This window comes from Thamnophis sirtalis, unplaced genomic scaffold (assembly GCF_051295495.1).
Source record: "Thamnophis sirtalis isolate CommonGarterSnake01/CBP01778 unplaced genomic scaffold, rThaSir2_p1.2 scaffold_3, whole genome shotgun sequence".
Taxonomy (NCBI): Eukaryota; Metazoa; Chordata; class Lepidosauria; order Squamata; family Natricidae; genus Thamnophis; species Thamnophis sirtalis.
In genome coordinates this window covers 7468602-7487906 of record NW_028261383.1, presented here as the reverse complement: position 1 = coordinate 7487906, position 19305 = coordinate 7468602, and the positions used below count along the sequence as shown (strand labels likewise).

The following is a 19305-nucleotide window of genomic DNA, read 5'->3' as shown; positions in this document are numbered from 1 at the left end:
TTATAATGAGGGGAGGGTTTATTATTTTGGGGTTGCCGGGTGGCTGCTCTCTTCCGAGTGGGCTCCCAAACAGCCGGGCAAACCCTCATGGGCGAATGACTGTCTTGCACTGTTGCAGCAGCGCAACACAACAGCCATGAAGAGACCACGCTCACAAGCAGCCACCCAACAAACCCCCTTTCCATCTGGGCACAGCACCATTCACTGAACTAGGGGTATCGCCAAGCCATATGAACTCCTGTTGATCGCCGGCTAGTTCTGACAGTTTGACGCCTTAGAAATGCCAGTGAATGAGACTCTGCATGGCTGGAGAGGGGGGTTGCGCAAGCAGCTTTTCCGCTCCCAGCCTCACAATGCCCTGGCCCAGCTCTCCTTGCAGACCCAGGCACCTCCGCTGCTGCCGTACCATCGCGGCATGGCTTTTTTGGTGGCTTCCAAACTGAGTCTTCCAGCACTGGCCGTTCTGGACTTACACTCTATGGTTGTATTCTCTGCCAGCAGCTGGCCCACAACCATAGAGCGTATGCCCAGAGTGGCCACTGCTGGAATACTCGGTTTGGAAGCTGCCAAAACAGCCATGCTGGGATGGCGGCAGCAGAATTGCCTGGCTCTGCAGTGAGAGCTGGGCCATGAGATCGTGAGGCTGGGAGGCGCATGAGCGAGAGCAGAACAGCTACTCATGCACCCCCCCTCCAGCTATGCAGAGTGCCATTCACTGGCATTTCAAAGGTGTCAAGCTGCATGAGAAAGACTCCGGCGAACAGGCCCTCACGCAGATTGGCAATACCCATAGATCAGTGAATGGCGCTGTGCCTGGCAGGAAATGGGATTTGCGTGGTTGCTGCTCATGAGCATGGTCACTTCATGGCCATTCTCCCATGAGGCTGTGCCCAGCTCTTTGGGAGCCTGCACGCAAGAGAGCAGCCACCCTGCAACCCCCCTCTTCAGCTGGGCACAGTGCTACTCACCAAACTGGCAGTATTCCCAAGGCACCTAGCAACATGATCACCTTTACCTCCCCCCTGGTTCCCGCCCCTTGGCACCTTCGGGACATGTCTAGGCTGGTGAGCGATGCTCTGCCTGGCTGGAGATGAGGGGTTGTCCAGGGGGCTTATTTGCGGGTAAGGGCTTATATTTTTGCCCACCAGAAAATTGTGTCATGGCCTTATTATCGGGACATGTCATATTTTCAGGTAAACATGGTACAATTGAATGAGTCCAAAGATTTTTCATAAGAAGAGTCCTCCATAGAATACCATATGCCACCAGAGTTGAAATTTTGGACTTAGACAATTTAGAACTTTGCCGTCTTTGATCCAACTTAAGCATAGTACATAAAATTATCTGCTACAATGTCCTACCTGTCAATGAATACTTCAGCTTCAACCACAGCAACACATGAGCACACAATAGATACAAACTGATAGTGAACCACTCCACACTTTATTGCAGAAAATACAACTTCAGCAACAGAGTTGCCTTGAGTGCAATACCTGACACTGTGGTTTCTTCCCCAAACCACCAAAACATTAACCTTAGACTGTCTACGTTTGACCTAACCCCATTCCTAAGGGATCTTTAAGGGGCGTGCACCACCATGCCTACCGTCCCTGTCCTAATATTCCCTTTTATTCGTATCCATTTAATGTATTCATAATGATGTCTATACTTATATCTGTTATTTAACTCATTCTTGATGAAACAAAGAAATAAATAAAAATACGAATGGGCAAGATTCTGTCAGAAAAAAAAAACATTTTTTTCTGCTTTTTATTTATTTTTACAGCTCCTTCTATATTTATTTTCCTAGGAACATAAGAGGACTTTGAAATTTGAGGAACTGCTTCAAGTCAACCTCTTGAAAAGATTATTGCCATGTGTTCCACATGGGTCTTTTCTTGAGGATCACTTAGGAAGGCACCACTGGTCAACAGTGAAGTGGGATGGACACACATGGGTCCATCTCATTGCATCCATATTGTCACAGGTCCAAGTAGCATTCCAGATTATGACCAGGACTAACTTTCTCTGCCAGCCAACTAGATTTTATTAGAGAGACATCCTCTGAGTTCATTATATTAAAAAGTGTCATGTGGCAGTAATCAGGATGTTTGCCTAGAAAGATTAACTGACTGATTAATTACTTTAATAATCTAGGTTGCTACGCTTTGGTCTTCCCCATATTTCATAGATCTTCGTTGTGTGTTTTTTTTTTTTTAAGAAAATGATCTTCCTTTTAACATTTTTTCTGTGGAATTTTTAAGAAATGTATCTTGGAACATTATTCCGATATCAGCTGTTTTCCCAAGAAGTATTTCTTCAAAGGTAAAAGTGAAGAATCTGATAGAAATAGAAATATTGTTTTTGTTTCAGATACAGAAAAATGCACCAACTGTCCAGATGATCAATATCCAAATGAGAACAGAGTCCAATGTATCCCCAAAAGAATAACCTTCTTGTCTTATGAAGAACATCTGGGTATCATCCTGGTCTCTTTTGCTCTACTCTTGTTCCTAACCACAAGTCTTATTTTAGTCATATTCATTAAATACCTAGAAACTCCCATTGTCAAAGCCAACAACCGGGATCTCTCTTACATCTTACTGGTCTCCCTCCTGCTTTGTTTCTTGTCTTCTTTACTTTTCATTGGTCAACCAAGGAAGGCCTCCTGCCTTCTCCAACAAACAGTGTTCAGCATTGTCTTCTCAGTTGCTGTTTCTTCTCTGTTGGCCAAAACGACCACAGTGGTGCTGGCTTTCCTGGCCACAAAACCAGGAAACCGAGTGAAGAGATGGTTGGGGAAGAGCTTGGAAGATCATGACTGTATCTTCCTAGCATTCAAGATGTTCTCAGTCTGCTTCATCCTCTCTTGGAGCTGGAGAAATATTTAGCCTTTAAGTACTATGTCACAGTCTGTACCATTGACCAACGTGCAGCAAATCTCTTTTTCTGATGCATCTGCAGAAACACCTAGTAATATGGCCAGGTTTTGTATAGTGTCTTTTGTATTTGAGACAAACTGTTAATCATATGCATGCACCAATTTCCTTCACACCATGTGTAAGATTAACTAGTTTTCCAAGATTGATGTGATTTAAAAAAATCTTTATCTCTTTAATAGTTCATTTTTAAAATGTCCCAATTGGAGTGTCTATGGTTCTTCACTAGCTTATTTTACAATTACCCTTCTACATATAAAGCCCCATAGAAGTTTAGATCCCTAGAGGAGAAGTTACTGAAAATTATAGTGAATCATCATTCCATTCTTTGAGACCTCTGCTGCTACTTCTCCAGTGCCTTTATGTAAACATCACACTGTAGCAACATGGAAGGGATGTTGCATCAGAAGAGGATAAATGTCTCGGGTTACACTCTGTGTGGCACAATTTTAATAGAGGCAGGGGCTGGGATCCCGAATGCATCTCTCTCCTTTCCAAGTGTAGCTGGGTATGTCTCTTTCTAAATTTGGAAAGCCACTGGCATTCCACCTTGCGAGAGTGCTTTGAATTCTTCTAACTCTTTTTGTTGATCTTATTTAGAAACAGGAAGGGGATTGATTCAGGCTTATGAATTATGAATCACCTAGTTCTGCTGCTGATGCTGCTGATATCCCAGCCAGTCTATGGGAAGCTTAGAATGAAGTGCCCGCAAAGTTTGGAGGAGGAAGATAGAAAAAAGCCATGGAGTTATTATAAACCAGGAGACCATCTCATTAGTGTGGTCACCACTGAAACAATACTATCTAATTTAACATTTCCTTTCAACATGGCTCCTTATACACAGTCAGATCTGTAAGTCATTCACTGTCATAGAGTTGCATTCTCTCCATTTGAAGTTCTTTCTTTCTTTTCTTCATATTTTATATACTCCTAGATGAATATTGCAGGACCGATTTAACTTCCTGAATTGTTTTGATTTCCATGGCTTCTTATTATCTTTTTTTTTTTTGTAAGAGTCTCAAATCCAAAAACATGGCAGAAAAATATCTGAAACATATCCAGGTTATTTTCCTCTCCCCATCTATTCCTTCACTCATCATTTGAATACTGACTTTTGTTTATAGTAATTATTGAAAGGGTTGTAGATGAATCTGTGCAGCCTATTTCCATATTTTTATAACCACTCATTGTTATTCAAAGACTGTTTCTTATAAAAATGAAGGTTGATTTGAAATTAGAGTTTCTTTTCTGGGTCACTTATGAAACATCCTCTTCATTTTATGATGGCTCTACTTTTAATTATTGAATGGTATTGAACGCTGTTTGTTGAAGAAATGAAAATTAAAAATGTTACAAATAATGATTCTCTGCATTTGTGATTCTTAACCCTGGTGGAAGATTATCTACATATTCTCAACACTCATAAAAATTAAATGGTGATAGGTGATGCCTCTGATTGTGAACCAATATTGCCCTAAATTGAAGACAAAGAGGAATAAATAACAAGTCTTATTGTTTCCGTTAATGATGATAATAATAACATGAATATTTTTACAGAAGTTTATCTACTGATCAGGATAGAATTGTCCACTACATTTTTGCCATTCATGTTGTAAATAGGAATCACCAGCTTCTGCACAATCTCACACTTGGGTTTAACATCCATGACAACTATTTGAACACACTTGGCACTTCAGATGCCTTGGTGGACATGCTCTCGACTGGAGAAGCCAATATTCCCAACTACAGCTGTGGAAGGAAAGACAACATTTTGGCCCTTCTTGATGCAACTTATAGGGACATCTCCATCCAGATGTCAACATTAGTCGGCACCTACAAGGTCCCACAGGTTTGTGTACATGTTTCTCTATCTGGTACAGTGAAGTGGTGGTGAATGGGCAATATATCCAATCATGTTTACTCAATGGAATTCAAGAGCTGGTTTTTTGAATCATGAAGAGAAATAAATAATTAAATAAATTACATACATATATAATACACACATGAATAAAAACCATCTTTATGGACATAATGGTATTTTCAATGGTGAGCAAAGCCTATATTCAATTAAATAATTCCAATGGATTAGTTTATTTACATTTGAATATATATGGATCTTAGCATTAATTATCCATTTTATAAAAATGCAAACACTTTATATATTACGTTATGTTTACCCTAATATGTTCATGTTCAAATTCTTTAAAAACAAAACAAAACCTCACAATAGAACCCCTGGAGAGAACTAGCTACTTGCTGAAGTATTCAAACAATAACTCAACTGACAGGTTTTTCTACTGACAAGTTCATTTAAGGAAATAATATAGCTGTTATATATTATATTAGCTGGATGGAAGATGGCAACAGTAATTTACACACACACACACACACACACACACACACACACACACACACAACTTAGTTTCTTCTTGAGCTGAGATTCTTAGTGATCCTGGTCATAAGGAAACTGGATGTTGTTGTTTTTTTTCCTTGAAAATGTTTCAATTCTCATCAGCCAGAACTGAAGAAGACTCTTGGATGAGAAGTAAAATGATTTCAAGGGAAAAAAAAACCAAGAAAGTTTGGTTGCCTTTAGAAAACCCATTTGCATTGAGAGTAGGTAGATGAAAAGTGCATTCCTTCCATTTAAACAAGGAAACTTTAGGCACTGTTGACCACTTTGTCTTCTGCCATCTAACTACAAAATATATCACTCAGGGAAGGAGTAGTTTTCTGTCCTCTTAGAACTCAGTGCACCATCTGTCATTGTGAACCCAGAAATATCCTGGAGGAAAGTAATTGTCCATAAAATGCAAAGCTGCTGTCCTGATCTCGTTACACAAGGACTGGTTAGAGAGGGTGGTTTGAGCTCAATGGAGCCATGAGAAGCAGGCTTGAGTTTACCAAGGCATGAGAAAATGGGGCACATTTGATAGTTATGCAGTCTAGAGATGAACAATTTACCAGGACTAACAAAGGATTCTGAAGTACACATGCCTAAACTATAAAACAGTTATTTGAACACATTACTATATGTGTCAGCCCTGGAACCATTCCTTCCTCGTCAGCACTTTCAGGGCTTCCACAGCAAAGTGAGTCAAGTTGTGAGAACGGGAGGCGGAGAGGGAGAAATAGGTTTGTAGCCATAATAAAATTCTTTCTTCTGAGAACTGAGAACATTCTCACCAGCAAAGAGGTTGGATATGCAACCAAGGGATCCTTGGACTGGGGCTTGATTGGACCATGTGATGGACTACATGGGCAGTGGAAAGAAAATTCTATTTTTAACAAAGGGGGAAACCTGAGTGTGTGTGTGTGTTGGGGAAGGGGGGGGGGTTAGAGTCAGATTTCCTCAGATGTGCCAATATGTGCTGCTCAATAAATCTATACTTTGAGGAATATACCTGCCTTGGAGTTTTTAATTCCGTTGAGTGTGTTACTTGGAACCCTAACAATATGCTTATATGTTATTATGCTCACAAGTTGGGTTGGTTTGGCTATATAGAAGACTAGACCCCTAATCTCATCATAATTGTCTCATTATAAATAAATCAGACATGTTAAAAAGTTATGTTCTTTGGAAAATGATATCATGGCAATAGATGGCTATTAACACATTTCTTTATCAAGGTTATTTACGTCTGAAACTGCACCTTGGGTCCCTCATTATCAAAGGAACTCACTTAAAGCAAGGGCAGAAGTGAAATTACTGCAAAAACAGAAAAAAAATCATAGATAACCACCATCCTTAGCCTCAATCAGTAAGTTATAAATTTAAATAAGGGCAAGATTATCCTAATTCTCTTAGAGCAATGGTTCTCAATCAGTGGGTCAGGACACCATTGGGGGTCGAACGACCCTTTCACGGAGGTCGCCTAGGACCATCGGTGGTCTTAGGAACAGAGACACCAATGTTCTGGTTGGGGGTCACTACAACATGAGGAACTGTATTAAAGGGTCACGGCATTGGGAAGGTTGAGTACCACTGTCTTACACAAAGCTGCAGTTTGGGGCTATAAATGGATATCACCACTAGAACAAACCCAATCTCAGCATCTGAGAAGTATCTTAAGATGACTTCAGCTGATGCCCTCAGAGCCGAATTGGGAATTTATACAATTTGCTCATTATCTAAAATCAGGACATATAATTATTAGTGTAAAATTAAAGCTTAGAAACTGACAGACTCCCAAATCTGTTTTTGTTAGAACAGATAAATTTTCATTTAAAGACCTCTTGGCTTGTACAACTGACAAATTATATTACAGGTTTGATTTCTCCATGTTTTGTACAACTACAGCTGAAAAGATTGGTGCACAAAGAATTGAGAGTATCTAAGCAGAGAAAAATATACCCATTTTCAGGAAAGCTGGCGCACTGAAAAAGATGACTAGCTAAAATTGTGCCTTTGAAAGTTTATCAAGTATTTCAAAGCAGAAATAACTAGATATCATAGGACGGTATTCAGTAACAATATTTAAGCAGCTGGACACAGTGATTAAATATAGATATTTAATCAAGTTATAATAATGAACAGTGTTGTATTTGCATCATTCCAGAGATGTAAGACATAACAGAATTATTATTTTATTGTCAAATGTAAAACAAAGAGAGAGAGATCAGTATCTTAGAATGCCCATTAAATAGATCTATTTATTTATAAATATCATATTCAGATCCTTATGTTTAAACAACATATTTGCTGGTTGGTCAGAATTCTGTCTGTCTGTCTGTCTGTCTGTCTGTCTGTCTATCTATCTATCTATCTATCTATCTATCTATCTATCTATCATCATCATCATCATCATCTACTGACATTTATTTGAATAAAATGGTGCATTTGAAATGAGGTTATATGGATGTGATCACAGTAAAGGGGTGGTTCAGAAGTTTGATATTCATTCTTTAGCATTGTTCTTTTGTATTTAATCTGTTTCTTTTATTCTATTTTTATGTAGGGTCTTGTTCTGCTCTTTATAGTCTGTATCTTGATATGGACAAATGACTAAGCAGTAATAAACTATACTAAAATGTCTTTGACAAACAACTTGGATCTATGAAAAAGGACTATTTTGAACTTGACCTCACAACCAAATATAATACAGTATTGTTTTTTTCAGATGAGTTATGCAACTGGTTCAGCAGCTCTTAGAGATAAAAGTCAATTCCCTTTTTTCCACGGGATGGTGCCCAAAGAAGGGATCCACTACCCAGGAATTATCCAACTTCTCCTCCATTTCAGATGGACCTTGATTGGTCTCTTTGCTTCAGACACAGAAAATGGAGAGAATTTCATGAGGATGTTTACTCCGTTTCTTGTGAATAATGGAATTTGTGTTGTTATATCACAACAGATCTCAATGACTGGCCATACAGCATCCCTCAGGGAGGCCCTCTCTAACTGGAGGCAAGTCAATGTCTTTGTTCACTTCACAGAATATGATTCCATTTGGGACATAATTCTTCCTTTCCATTTAACCCTTGAAGATTTGCCAGGACCCATTGAAGGGAAAGTCTGGATCATTTCATCCCTTGTGAAATGGACAGCGGGAAGGCACAGTGTTTTCAAATATGTCCATAGTATTTGGAACTTTGATGTCAAGGATAAAGAAAATCAGAAGGATGATGCCTTTGATCCCATTCTCTTTATACAACCTCAGTTTCAAGAAAAGTTTTTTCGCTGTTCTTTTTCAAAGCAGTTCTTTTCTATCAAGGGCCAAAGAAAATGCACTCAAAAAGCACCACTGGAGACCCAAGAGAAAAGGAACAGCTTCCTGATACCAAATGATCATCATGTTTACAGTATCATCAAGACTCTGGCCCATTCCTTGAGTACTGCATATTCATCTAGATCCAGGTGGACAAATAAGGCAGGCAAGGAGAGGTTGGGGGCTTCAAGGCTGCAGCCATGGCAGGTATGGGTTGTAGGCAAGGATGCATCAAAGTTAGTTGCTTTGAGGAAGGAATAAAAATGAGAGGAAGAAAAATCTTCTCAACTTCCAAGTGCTACAAAAGATCAACAAGTTAGGCAAATCTAACTGTTGGGGCATAATGTTCCATAGAGATGACATTATTATAGATAGATGATCTCTCTCTCTCTCTCTCTCTCTCTCTCTCTCTCTCTCTCTCTCTCTCTCTCTCTCTCCCTCCTTCTCTCTCCCTCTCTCTCCCTCTCTCTCTCTCCCTCCCCCTCTCTCTCTCTCCCTCCCTCCCTCCCTCTCTCTCCCTCTCTATCTCTCCCTCCCTCTCTCTCCCTCTCTCTCTATCTCTCCCTCCCTCCCTCCCTCTCTCTCTCTCTCATCTAGCTATCTATCAAATGTTTTTTAAAGACGAAGCATGTATTTAATATATTCCTGTATGTATAGTTGTGATCACCATCATAGAATTTTACTTTCAAGAAATTCAAGGAGCCCCAGAGAGCATCTAGCCCACTCCCTCCTCTCTGTAGGAATCTCAGGTAAAGGACTAGGACTGATGACTCCCCTGTCTTTGCCTTAAGACAATCATTGAAGGGGACATTGAACTTCTTTACTACTATTAATATATTATTATTAATGACTAGGATCCACATATAATATTATGAGAAAAATACAAAATCTACTTGGTAGCTTCCATCCATTTGTATTTATATGGGATACTATAATTTCTTAAGCACTAGTTGCTAAAATGCAGATAGTTTCTACTAGATTTAATTTATTCATTTCTCTCTGCCAACAATTTGATATTATAAATTAATATTTTTGAATGGCATTGCCTATGAGTTAGTATAAATCCTTCTTTAAAAGAAATCATGATTTGTCATAAATGTAAACTTAGCAGAACAGATGATCAACTTATTGGGCTAACCTATTCGTGACTACTCCATTTTATGTAGAACGTTGAAAAGTATTTGACTACAATTTTACAAATAGATTTTATTCACTTTATTATCACATCATCCATTTCTTACCTAATTAGATTCCTAATAAATAGATCAGGAGGTAGTTTTTAATAATTCTCTAAAATCAAATTACATCAAAAACATTCCCACAATCTAATCAGGAAGTTTAATTATATTTGGGAATGACATTGATGATGAAGGAAGTGATGGTGCCCAGGAATGATCAGATAAGAGGTGGGGAAATTACAGCTACATAAAGGGCAGACAAAGAAACTTGGAAAGGATTTCTCCTTAAGTTATTACGTTTAAAAATGAGTTGTTGGAAGATTAGCAGTTTGAGATTTGAGAGGTTTTGTTAATGTAGCCTTATGACAAAATACAATTGGCTCAACTGGTACCTGAGAAATGATTATCTTGGCAAATTATTTCATGACAACTTTATGCTTTCTAGTAATCACCTTGTTCTTTTCAAGTAGTTTATGAATAACCTCTCTTTCTTTGTTTAATTGTAACCTGCTCTAAGAGTTTCCTTATAATTGAACATATTTAACAATTATTTATTCTGTCAATATACAGTATCTTTTGATAATATTGATGAATCTTAATTCTCCAATCTAAGCATAATTGCAAGTTAGGCAACTGTACAAAGAAGTTTCAAATATGAAAGTACAATATGGGATAAAAAACAAAGTTTTGTAATTTAAAATTTCTGTATCTTCCTATTTTAGTTCCACCCCTTTCTGGAGAAGAATGAGTTTTGCAATCTTTCCAACTTTAAAATGTACTTGGACCAAACTGGAGATGTAAAAGCAGATCTGGACATCATGAGCTGGGTTTTTATCCCCAATGAGGAACCCATCCAAGAGCAACTAGGGGTTCTTGAAAGACAGAGACTTATTATCAGTGAAGAAGCCCTTTCACGGTTAAAGTTGCTCAACAAGGTGAGGAAATTATTGGAGACCGTTCTTTGCTTTCCAAAGCCTTAGGAGCCATTTTAAGTGGTACAAGTTTAGTCACCAAAAGAGGTAATCCTTATAGAGTTGTTAAATGGCTTGGGAGGCTTCAATAGCATTGACCAACTTTTCCTTCAGTTCTGTAGAGATTCTCAATCATCCAGGTCATGGTTGTCCCAAAGGTACTTTTTCTGGAAGCTTCTTCAGCTCTGACCGGACAGTGTGGAATGGAAGAATTTATATTCCTTGCACATAGTTAGTAATCTGCATCCTTATAGAGGGTCATTGAAGCACTTGGATGTTTATCTGTTTTTTGATTTGTATGATTTTCTCGATGACGGAGAATCTCTACAAACTTTTAGCTATACAGTTTGGGATGGTGTGGGAGTAGGAAAGGATTTCCAGAGGTAAAATTACAGAGAACAGGAACCAGGAGCACTACTCAGGTGACTCTGAAGACATAAATAAACCTCCAAGTGCTTCAATGATCCTCTAAAAGGATGTGAATGACCAGCTCTCTGCAAGGAATATAAATCCTTCCATTCTCCACTATCCTGTCAGAGCTGAAGAAGCTTCTTGGATGAGAAGCAAAGTATCTTCAAAACAAAGAAAACAAGAAAGTCCAGTTGCTTCCTGAAAAAGCACCTTTGGTGTCTTTCAGTTGCTATAATATGGAACATCTTTTTTGGGGGGTATTGGTATTGGTATTGGTATTTTATTATTTGTATGCTGCCCTTCTCTGGGAGGACTCAGGGCGACGAACAATTCAAAGGGGAAAAAAAGGGGAACATAAAAGACAAAATACAAATAATAAAAGTAGGCAACAGTCGCACAACCATACATGTCGAGAGGGGAGGGAACTCATCACCCCCAGGCCTGCCGACAAAGCCAGGTTTTGACGGCTTTTCGGAAGGCCTGGAGAGAGGTGAGGGTCCGAATCCCTGCGGGGAGTTCATTCCAGAGGGCCGGAGCTGCCACAGAGAAGGCCCTCCCCCGGGTAATAGCCAGGTGGCATTGGCTGGTAGATGGCACCAGGAGGAGGCCAACCCTGTGAGATCTAATGGGTCTGTGGGAGGTAATTGGCAGCAGGCGGACTATCAAGTAAGCCTGTATACTATGGCAATATCCAACAGGTGATGCTGAGTGGTGATTCTTTAGGACACATCATGCCCTCTGCAATAAGTATCTCCATAAAACTGGTGAGAGAAGTTCTCACATTCTGGGGTTTATGGTGCTGATAGGATAAACACGGATTGCTCCTTGGCAAAAGGGAAAAGACAATTCTGTTGACCAATGACCGATATTCAGAGTGAATCTCACGAAATTGAATCAAGACAGGATGGGGGTCCCAGTGGGAAACAAGCTTCTAATTAAGATTCACTTTGTCCTGACTGTGGACAGTGTGCCATGAAAGAGCAGGTCCATCCTCTCTATGATGTTTTAAGCAAACAAGACCTGGCCAGTTATCCATGCTTCTCTTTCATCCCACAAAGATATGCAATAGGCTTTCTACACTTAGGAAGAAAATCCAAGGCTTTAAGTTTATATGAAATTATAATGATTTCTCTGATGTGAGATAATGTACTGTCTCAGAAAACCAAAATTCTGAAACATGACTTTTACCCAAAGAAAAGTGATTCATGACATCAGAAGTAAAGAGGGACAATTTGAAAGGAAATCCTAGTTAGCTTTAGCCTTTGGCGTGTAAGAAACAGTTTATGTTGAAAATTTTGAATGCCACTGTTTAACTGAAGTCTCTGAGAAAAAAGGAGGCTCCAAATATAACTAAGAATAAATGTGTGTCTGTCTTTCTATGCCAGTTGGTGTCAAGTTATTGTAGTTTTTCAAAGGGAAGGATATTTTCTCAGATACCTAGCTGAGCCTTAGAAACATCTCTTTCTGACAAAGGACTCATACTCATGTTCCACTTTTCTGCAGTAAAAGATTCCCAACTTACCCTTTTTGATGGACACATTCCCACAACCTGACCTGAATCTCAACTCACTACAGTTCTAGAAACCTGGCAGTAATTTTCATCAGCATGACATCCATATAAATTTAGCAAATAAATGTACAAAGAAACAAAGAAAATCTCTTTTAACATTGATAGCATTGATTTGTACTAATTTTTTCCTTTGTATCGAAACTGGGATAACTATATCTTAACTGGGATAAAAGTGGGATAGTTGGGAGGTAGTTTTCAACTACTTTCAAAGTGGAGCAGCTTGGCGATGTTTAACATAGTCTAGAAAAAAACCTTCTAGGACCTACGGGTAAGAAGCTTCTTCCTTCATCGGTTTTGTTCTATTTTGGTAAATTAAATACAATAGTACTTCATAAAACTTTTATAACAAATTTAACTATAACATTTCAGATAGGATCTGAAATGGGCCCCTTGCAATGCAACAAGTGAGACAGGCCAGTCCTGTTGGGTGATATTTTTCACTGAACTAAATGAAGCCCAAAGACTGATTGACTTGTCTTCATTGGTTTTCTGTGAATGGTGAATCCCAACCTAGTTTCTTTGGCCTTAATTGTTTTTCTGTCTAGTCCCTGCCTCAGTCTAAATGTGGGGAAAAATGCCGTCCTGGATTTTTCAAGAGGGCTCGGGAAGGAGAGCCTGTTTGCTGCTATGACTGTGTTCCTTGTCCAGAGGGAACCATCTCCACTCAGGAAGGTGGGTGACAATGAAAACCTTGCAGAAATGGATTAATTCAAAGCACTTTGCTGACAGTGCATTTTGAAAGATGTACTGAACCTCAACTGTTCTATTTATTATCAAAATGCCCATTTTTTTAAATTATGGGGCAAAATATCAAAAAGATCTTGAGAGCAAGGCTGGGGAAAGATAGGAAATTGTGGAAGGATAGCACATCTGTCCGGAACCTGCACTGAATATCAGACATAAATACCATGTTTCCCTGAAAATAAGACAGGGTCTTATTTTCTTTTTACCCAAAATATGTCTTGGGCCTTATTATGAGGGGAGGGTTTATTGTTTTGGGATTGCCGGGTGGCTGCTCTCTTCCGAGTGGGCTCCCAAAGAGCCGGACACAGTCTCATGGGCGAATGGCTGTGGTGCCATGAAAAGACCACACTCATGAGCATCCACCCAACAAACCCCCTTTCTATCCAGGCAAAGCACCATTCACTAAACTATGAGTATCGCCCAGCCATGTGAGTGCCTATTCACCACCGCCCAGCTCCCATGGCTTGGCACCTTCAAAATGCCAGTGAATGGCACTCTGCATGGCTGGAGAGGGTGGTTGCATGAGCAGCTGTTCCGCTCTCGCTCACGTGCCTCCCAGCCTCACAATGCCCTGGCCCAGTGCTCCCTGCAGAGCCAAGAACCACCGTTGCCACTGCCAACGCCGCCACCATCCCATAATGGCTTTTAGTTGCTTCTGCTGGCAACTGGCCCACAACCATAGAGCGTGTACACAGACCAGCCTCTGCTGGAAGACTCAATTTGGAAGAAGCCGAAAAAGCCATGGTGGGATAGCGGGTGCGGCTATGGAACTGGTGGTGCCTGGTGCCTTGGCAATATCCCTAGGTCAGTGAATGGCACTGTGCCTGGCTTTAAAGGGATTTGCGGGGTGGCTGCTCATTAGCCCAGTCGCTTCATAGCAATTCTCCCATGAGGCTGTGCCTAGCTCTTTGGGAGCCCGCTCGCAAGAGAGAAGCCGCCTGGCAATCCTCCTCTTCAGCTGGGCACAGTGCTGCTCACCAACCTAGCGGTATCCCAAAGGTACCAAGCAACACAATCACCTTTTCCTCCCTCCCCCTGGTTTCCGCAGCTTGGCATCTTCGGGATTCTGCGAGGTTGGTGAGCGGCGCTCTGCCTGGCCGGAGGTGAGGTTTTGTCCAGGGGGCTTATTTGCGGGGGAAAGGGATTATATTTTTGCCCACCAGAAAAATGTGTCATGGCCTTATTATCAGGATATGTCGTATTTTCAGGGAAACACGATACAATTGAACGAGTCCAGAGATTTTTTCTGAGAAGAATCCTCCATAGAATACCTTATGCCCCCAGACTTATATTACCTAATATTCCCTTTTATTCATATCCATTTCATGTATTCATAATCTTGTCTATACTTATATCTATTCTATAACTTACGCTTGATGAAACAAACAAATAAATAAAACAAATACTTTGCAACTTTAATAAGATTTGTATGCCGCCCACTTCCTAGGGATGAAGATACAAATGTCCAAGCTTCTTTCAATAAAAACATTTTTCTGCTTTTTTTTTTCCAGATCCTTCTGTATTTATTTTCCTAGGAACATAAGAGGACTTTGAATTTTGAGAAACTGCCTCTCAAGTCAACCACTTGAAAAGATTATTGCCATGTGTTCCACATGGGTCTTTTCTTGAGGATCACTAGGAAGGGACCACTGGTCAACAGTGAAGTGGGATGGACACACATGGGTCCATCTCATTACATCCATATTGTCACAGGTCCAAGTAGCATTCCAGATTATTAGCAGGATTAGCTTTCTTTGCCAGCCAACTAGATTTTATGAGAGAGAGATTCTCTGAGTTCATTATATTAAAAAGGGTCATGTGGCAGTAATCAGGATGTTTGTCTAGAAAGATTGATTAATTACTTTAATAATCTAGATTGCTTTGAAGTCTTTGGACTTCCCCATTATTATTAGATCTTAGTTTTGTGTTTTTTTAAAAAATGATCTTCCTTTTAACATTTTTCTGTGGAATTGTTAAGAAATATATCTTGGAACATTGTTCCCATATCAGCTCTTTTCCCAAGAAGTATTTCTTCACAGGTAAAAATGAAGAATCTTATAGAAATATTGTTTTTGTTTCATCAGATACAGAAAAATGCACCAAATGTCCAGATGATCAATATCCAAATGAGAACAGAATCCAATGTATCCCCAAAAGAATAACATTTTTGTCTTATGAAGAACATCTGGGCATCGTCCTTGACTCTTTTGCTCTACTCTTTTTCCTAACCACGGGTCTTATTTTAGTCATATTCATTAAATACCTAGAAACTCCCATTGTCAAAGAGCTGGGCACAGCCTCATGGTGAAATGGCTGTGTTGTGCTGTCCACCCGACAAACCCCCTTTCAAGCCTGGCACAGCACCATTCACTGAACAAGGGGGTCGCCAAGCCATGTGAGCGCCTGTTCACTGCTGCCCAGTTCCCAAGGCTTGGCACCTCCCAGCCTCACAATGCCCTGGCCCAGTTCTCCCTGCAGAGCCAGGCACGTTGGCTGCAGCTGCTGCAGCTGCCGCTATCCCAGAATGGCTTTTTCGGTGACTTGCAAACCGAGTCTTCCATCAGTGGCAACTCTGGGCATACACTCTATGGTTGTATGCTCTGCCGGCAGCTGGCTCACAATCATAGAGCGTATGCCCAGAGTTGCCACTGCTGGAAGCACCGAAAAAGCCATGCTGGGATGGTGGCGGTGGCGGCGGCAGCGGAGGTGTCTGGCTCTGCAAGGAGAGCTGGGCCAGGGCATGGTGAGGCTGGGAGGCCCATGGGCGTGAGTGGAACAGCTGCTCATGCACCGCCCCTCTCCAGCCATGCAGAGCGCCATTCACTCGCATTTCAAAGGCATCAAGCTGCGGGAGCAAGGTGGTGGCAAACAGGCACTCATACAGCTTGGCAATCCCCCTAGCTCAGTGAATGGCACTTTGACCGGCTGGAAAGGGGATTTGCAGCGTGGCTCCTCATGAGCATGGTCGCTTCATGGCCATTCTCCCATGAGGCTGTGCCCAGCTCTTTGGGAGTCCGCTCGCAAAACAGCAGCTGCCCGGCAACCCCCCTCTTCAACTGGGCACCATGCTGCTCCCCAACCTAGCAGTATCCCAAAGGCGCCAAGGAACACGATCACCTTTTCCTCCCCCCCTCAGTTCCCGTGGCTTGTCACCTTCGGAATACCGCTAGTTTGGTGAGAGGCACTCTGCCTGACCGGAGGTGAGGGGTCGTCCAGGGGGCTTATTTGTGGGGGAGGGCTTATATTTTTGTCCACCAGAAAAATGTATCATGGCCTTATTATCAGGACATGTTGTATTTTCAGGGAAACATGGTACAATTGAACGAGTCCAGAGATTTATCTTGAGAAGAGTCCTCCATAGGTTAACTTATGCCATCAGACTTAGACAACTTAAAACTTTGCCATCTTCGATCCAACTTAAGCATAATAGATAAAATTATCTGCTATAATGTCCTACCTGTCAATGAACACTTTAGCTTCAACCACAGCAACACATGAGCACGCAATAGACACAAACTAATAGTGAACCACTCCACACTTGATACAGAAAATACAACTTCAGCAACAGAGTTGTCATTGCCTGGAGTGCTGTACCTGACACTGTGGTTTCTTCCCCAAACCACCAAAACATTAACCTTAGACTGTCTACGTTTGACCTAACCCCATTCCTAAGGGATCTTTAAGGGGCGTGCACCAGCATGCCTACCGTCCCTGTCCTAATATTCCCTTTTATTCGTATCCATTTCATGTATTTATAATCATGTCTATACTTGTATCTGTTATCTAACTCATGCTTGATGAAACAAATAAATAAATAAAATAAAATACAAATGGGCAAGCTTCTGTCAGAAAAAAACATTTTTCTGCTTTTCCCCCGAGATTTTTCTATATTTATTTTCATAGGAACATAAGAGGACTTTGAAATATGAGGAACTGCCTCAAGTCAACCTCTTGAAAAGATTATTGCCATGCGTTCCACATGAGTCTTTTTTTGAGGATCACTAGGAAGGCACCACTGGTCAACAGTGAAGTGGGATGGACACACATGGGTCCATCTCATTACACCCATATTGTCACAGGTCCAAGTAGCATTCCAGATTTTGAGCAGGACTAGCTTTCTCTGCCAGCCAACTAGATTTTATGAGAGAGACATCCTCTGAGTTCATTATATTAAAAAGTGTCATGTGGCAGGAATTAGGATGTTTGCCTAGAAAGATTAACTGACTGATTAATTACTTTAATAATCTAGGTTGCCATGAAGTCTTTGGACTTCCCCATATTTCATAGATCTTCGTTATGTCTTTTTTATAAAGAAAATGATCTTCCTTTTAACATTTTTCTGTGGAATTGTTAAGAAATGTATCTTGGAACATTGTTCCCATATCAGCTGTTTTCCCAAGAAGTATTTCTTCACAGGTAAAAGTGAAGAATCTAGTAGAAATATTGTTTTTGTTTTATCAGATACAGAAAAATGCACCAAATGTCCAGATGATCAATATCCAAATGAGAACAGAGTCCAATGTATCCCCAAAAGAATAACCTTCTTGTCTTATGAAGAACATCTCGGTATCATCCTGGTCTCTTTTGCTCTACTCTTGTTCCTAACCACAAGTCTTATTTTAGTCATATTCATTAAATACCTAGAAACTCCCATTGTCAAAGCGAACAACCGGGACCTATCTTACATCTTATTGGTCTCCCTCAAGCTTTGTTTCTTGTCTTCTTTACTTTTCATTGGTCAACCAAGGAAGGCCTCCTGCCTTCTCCAACAAACAGTGTTCAGCATTGTCTTCTCAGTTGCCGTTTCATCTTTGTTGGCCAAAACGACCACAGTGGTGCTGGCTTTCCTGGCCAAAAAGCCAGGAAACCGAGTGAAGAGATGGTTGGGGAAGAGCTTGGCCAACTCAATCATTCTTTCCTGTTCTGCTATCCAAATTATTATCTGCTGCATCTGGTTAGGAGTTTCACCCCCATTCCCTGGTTCTGACCCACACTCCCAACCTGGATTGATTATCCTGCAATGTAATGAAGGCTCTGTTGTCATATTCTACATCACCCTCAGCTACATGGGCTTCCTAGCTTCCATCTGCTTCACAGTAGCTTTTTTGGCCAGGAATCTCCCTGGGGCCTTCAATGAAGCCAAGCTGATCACCTTTAGCATGCTGGTCTTCTGCAGTGTATGGGTGACTTTTGTGCCCACCTACCTAAGCACTAAAGGGAAGTACATGGTGGCTGTGCAGGTCTTTTCCATCTTAGCCTCCAGTGCTGGATTGCTGGGCTGCATTTTCATCCCCAAGTGCTACATTATCATTCTAAGGCCAGATTTGAATACAAAGGAACAGCTTACAACCAGAAGAAATGTATAAATGCAAGAAATAAGAATTTTCAATGTCAACATGTTCCAATAGGCAAAAGTAGAAAATGGGCTGTTTTAAAACAGGAGCTGGGCCAACCATTGTGCTTGAAATAATTGATTTGTGCCTGGAAGATAGTGTCCCCCATCCTTGTCTAATAGAATGGCAAATTGGCCACAGATCTCTCTTGAACTGTCCTATCTCCTTAGTTTGTGGAAAAAATATTTTGAAATATAAATAGAAAAGAGAAAGAATCCTCCCAGTCAAATTAGAAGTAGGATAATCTGGCTAATCTAACTAATCAATTTTCTATAGTGTCTTTTGTATTTGAGACAAACTGTTAATCATATGCATGCACCAATTTCCTTTACAACATGTCTAAGATTAACTAAGTTTTCAAGATTGATGTGATTTTAAACAAATCTTTTCC

The 19305-nt window shown here is 40.6% G+C and overlaps 1 protein-coding gene across 1 annotated transcript; it reads left to right on the top strand.

Annotated features, from left to right (window-relative positions):
* Positions 1 to 3573: 3573 nt before the first annotated feature.
* Positions 3574 to 18887, top strand: LOC148047090 (vomeronasal type-2 receptor 26-like). Its single transcript, XM_087707762.1, has 6 exons — positions 3574 to 3782; positions 4521 to 4788; positions 8060 to 8854; positions 10548 to 10760; positions 13323 to 13449; positions 17983 to 18887. The coding sequence occupies exons 1-6, from the start codon at positions 3574 to 3576 to the stop codon at positions 18885 to 18887; spliced, it is 2517 nt and encodes an 838-aa protein (XP_087563888.1).
* The last annotated feature ends 418 nt before the right edge of the window (positions 18888 to 19305 follow it).